General features: G+C 37.4%; 1 protein-coding gene across 2 annotated transcripts in view; it reads left to right on the forward strand.

Moving 5' to 3' along the window:
- Positions 1-4,447, forward strand: part of HK1 (hexokinase 1) — a 59,683-nt gene that overhangs the window by 35,529 nt on the left and 19,707 nt on the right. For both annotated transcript variants that reach the window (XM_015822970.1, XM_015822969.1), the window contains 4 exons: positions 1,425-1,520; positions 2,312-2,411; positions 2,496-2,679; positions 3,190-3,345. In XM_015822970.1, coding sequence (XP_015678456.1) covers positions 1,425-1,520; positions 2,312-2,411; positions 2,496-2,679; positions 3,190-3,345 — 536 coding nt within the window. The remainder of the gene's footprint in view (positions 1-1,424; positions 1,521-2,311; positions 2,412-2,495; positions 2,680-3,189; positions 3,346-4,447) is intronic.

Here is a 4,447-nt window from a genome sequence, read left to right on the forward strand (position 1 = left end):
CTGATAAAGATGAACAATGTACTGGAAAAATAAAAATAGATTAATTCTAGGAAGAAAAACAGTCATTTAACAGAATAACAGAATCACTAAGATCATGAAGGACAAAGGCATAGTGACTATGAGGATCAGCATGTTACTACAGTGGCCTTTCTGGAAGTTATGTACAGCTATGGAAGCTGGTTACTGGTTGAGAGCAAGCAAAAGAAGACAGATGCCATCAGATTAAAAATCTTGAAATGGCTATTAAGATACCATGAACTGCAAGAAAAAAAAAGATCTATCCTGGATCAACTAAAGAGTGACTGCTCCTTTGAGGTGATTTTTAGCAAGCCAAATTTCATATAATTTGAATGTGTGCTATGAATGGATAATGGACAAGAAAATGTCTATTCTTGGCCAGGTTGAGGAAGTAGGCACAAAGGAAGAAAAGAGTTATCATGGATGGGTAGGATCAAAGAGATTACCAGGGTGTCTTTGAAACACATCTATTATTATTATACAGTAGTTGGAGATGGTGAGTATTTGTCCATAGCGTGTTCAGGAATCAAACCTGATTTGGTGCCACTAACAACGTACTGTGCAAATATGGCCAAGTTCAATTATTTGGTTTTGCAGGGTTTCCAAAAGAGTCCTTGCTGGCTGAATCAGAAGATAGTTGAGGTTTTATTAGGGACTTTCTACTGAACATTTGTACTTTTTTAGTCAGAAGAATCTGATGATATGAATATAATATAACATAATAACAGGTACTATACTGTTAGTACTACAGTGTAATTGCTTCATAAAGCAATTGAATTAAAACCATCTTCAAAATTTAGTACTGTGAAGTTATAGGAAGCTGCAGAATTTTCATGTATGCATCACATTATATCAGGGGTTTTCAAACTTGGCCCTTTTATGACTTGTAGACTCCAACTCCCAGAATTCCTCAGCCAGGCATGTCCACAAACCCACAAGTCATAAAAGGGCCAAGTTTGAAGACCCCTGCATTATATCAACACCAATGAGATTCCATGCAAATGGAATTTCATGCAAATGGGAAGAATTTGCATATGAGAACAAGTATATCTTTGAATGCAGTTGCTCAGTCCCAGAATTGTGGGGTGTTTGAAATGGGGAGTCAAAATACAGCAAGAATGAATAATATGCAGTGGCATTGCTTGTATTCTGATCGATTAATCTCAATGATCTAAAATAAAGTATTGTGATTTAATTTTGTTTTTACTTGCATTAAGTACCTCACTTGGAATTTCAGTAAATGGACATGCAGGAGGTTTGCTGACATTGCTCCACATTTGAACAGATTTTCCATTATTTTTAAACTATTCCAACCCACCTGCCCAAAATAAGTGATGTGTTGGTGGAAAGAAGTATCATGAATGTCCTGTAATTTGGCTAGTGTGTTAATAGTTTAATTTTTCTAGGGTGTTCTGATTACCTGGACAAAACGTTTCAAAGCAAGTGGTGTCGAAGGAGCTGACGTAGTGAATCTCTTAAACAAAGCCATCAAGAAACGTGGGGTAAGAATGTGTTTTGGCTATCTGTATAAAGCATAGGTGAATTGGCTGATTTTGTACATGCATTGTTAGATGAATTACATTTCTTTTCCTGTTGTTTATCAGTTGTTGGGAAATTATAAGATACTTGTTAATTTTATTCCTAGCAAAATTATTGAATCAAGATAATTGTCAGGCTGATTTCTATGTTAAATATATTCAGATGGCCAAAACTTTAAAGCAGGGTTGTTCAACTTGGCCACTTTAAGACTTGTGGAGACTTCAACTTCCAGAATTCCCCAGACATCATGGGGATTGAAGTCCATAGGTTTTAAAGTTGCCAAGGTTGGACACCCCTGCTTTAAACAATCCACTCTGAAGTAACAAATTGTTGCACTATAACTCCATTGACCCATTTCATGTAGAAACAAGTCCATTAGTAAACTCCATTGAATGAGAATTATTCTCAGGGTGTTGTGGTAAGAGCAACAACAGGCGCTTTTAACAAAGCTACAAATCACAGTAGTTTTTTTTATTGGTCCCAAAGTGGCTACGTCTAGGATTGAGTCACAAAGGGAGAGTCTTGAGGTTTTTGATGAGGGACTTTTTTGAAAAGAAAATAATGCTACATTTCGAGGAGACAATCTGTCTTGTGTGTAATAATAAGAACAAAATACAAAACCATGATCTGTTGGCTAACCTAATGATATGCTTGACATGCCAAAGTTTGTGGGGTTTGACATTTAGACTATCCAGATCAACACTGATAATTAAATTGTCTGATATATAAGAAAATACTCTGTTTCATTCTAAAGGATTATGATGCGGACATCATGGCAGTGGTTAATGACACTGTTGGGACAATGATGACCTGTGGATTTGATGACCAGCGTTGCGAAGTTGGCTTAATTATCGGTACTAATTCTTTGTTCAGAATAACTCATAATAGAATTTTGATTTTGCGTTTGTGATGACATAATCCCATTTGCTTCTTTTAAGGGACTGGTACAAATGCCTGCTATATGGAGGAAATGAGGCACATTGATCTGGTGGAAGGTGATGAAGGCCGCATGTGCATCAACACCGAATGGGGTGCATTTGGAGATGATGGCTTATTAGAAGACATCCGGACTGAATTTGACAGAGAGATTGATCGGGGTTCCCTTAATCCTGGGAAGCAACTGTAATTGAAATAATTATATCTTGCATCATCTAATCCTAGACTATTATGTCATAATATCACCATCATGCATTACTAAAGCTTTTGGCTATTCGAAATAACACCAACAAAAGTGAAAACAGATGGCTGTGGTCCAAAATGTTTGCAGACAATCCTCAATTTACAACTGTTTGCTTAGTAATCATTTGAAGTTACAACAAGCCCCCCAGAAGCTACGTACATAAGTACAACAAGCCCCCACAAAGGTTACAACCTGGTTTTGAAGTTCAAATGGCTGCCCGCCCCCCGCAATCATACGACCGTGTTTTGGATGCTTGGTAACTGGCCTGCATTTACAACTGTTTGCAGCCTCCTCCGCCCATGAGATTGTGATTTACAACACCCCCCCCAATATCGAACTTTTTACATGAATAAGATTGTAAACATAAAGCTGCAACCTTATAGATTCTGAGTAAGATGCGCTTTTGTGTATTTGAATGACTGAACGGCATTTTTTGTGAAATCTCTTTTCAGATTTGAAAAGATGGTCAGTGGAATGTACATGGGTGAACTTGTCAGGCTTATCCTTGTAAAAATGGCCAAAGAAGGTCTCCTTTTTGAGGGGCGAATCACTCCTGAACTTTTGACCAAAGGGAAATTGGAAACTAAGGATGTTTCTGCCATAGAGAAGTAAGTACTTTAGAAGTTTCCTCTAGGTTTTGAAGTGGATGTAATCCATCAATGGGTTTTAAGAATAATTAGTGCTGTAGATTTATGCTTAGTTGTAAGCAGAGTGGAGCCACTGAATTAAATGAGATAATATTAGTGACGATTCATTTTAATACCATTCATTTCATTAGTTGAAGTACAGCCAAACCTGCATTTAATCCATTTAAAAAAATTAAATTAAGTACTAGCCAGTGTTAATTTTGCAGCATTCAGAGATCATTGGAGATGATTCAGGAGTTGAAGATGGCCAACAATTTGCTTATTATTTTAATGAATCTGCAAGATTCTAAACTACAGAAATTGTGAATGTTTCATTTATTCTGTATTTTTTTCTGGTATAGTTGCCATTGTTTTCAGACTGTACATTGTTAAACCTCACTGATGTATATGTCTGAAATCTGTATCTGAATCTGATTTTGACTTTACCTTTTGAATGAATCTCAGCAGCCTTGAGAATTAGCCCTCTTTGTTCTAATAATTAGAATTCTGAAGTGCTGATCATGTTTGTAGGCCATACTCAAATTATTAGAAGCCCAGATATGGCTCAGTAGTTGTATTTTGTTTGTCAATAACTTTTCAGGACTTCAGGAACAGGCCACAGATTCAGGCATTTTGAGTTTTCATTTATGGAAGTATTTTCTCTTTGTTAAGTCTTTTAAATGTGTTTGCTTCCATAACAGTTTGGTCTTAGGGCACTGTAACATCTTTCAGTTCATATTGTTGCTGCCATCCATCCATCCCTTTGTTTTTTGCACAAACACAAACATTGTGTCATAGGGTTACTATAGCTGTCATGATATATATATTTACATTACTGCATTGTATCTGAAAATCAAAATTTTCAGTCTGTGCAGAATTAGTTTGGGCGAAGGTTGTTGAGAGTGTGGTTGCATGGCAGTTCCCGCGGCACCTGGAGGAAGCAGATTATCTAGACCCATACCAGTCGGGCTTCAGGCCGGGACACAGCACGGAAACGGCATTGGTCACGTTGGTGAATGATCTCTGGAGGGCCCGGGACAGGGGTTATTCCTCTGTCCTTGTGCTTTTGGACCTCTCAGCGGCT

Source organism: Protobothrops mucrosquamatus, unplaced genomic scaffold, assembly GCF_001527695.2.
Source record: "Protobothrops mucrosquamatus isolate PMUCROS unplaced genomic scaffold, P.Mucros_1.0 scaffold1731, whole genome shotgun sequence".
Lineage (NCBI taxonomy): Eukaryota > Metazoa > Chordata > Lepidosauria > Squamata > Viperidae > Protobothrops > Protobothrops mucrosquamatus.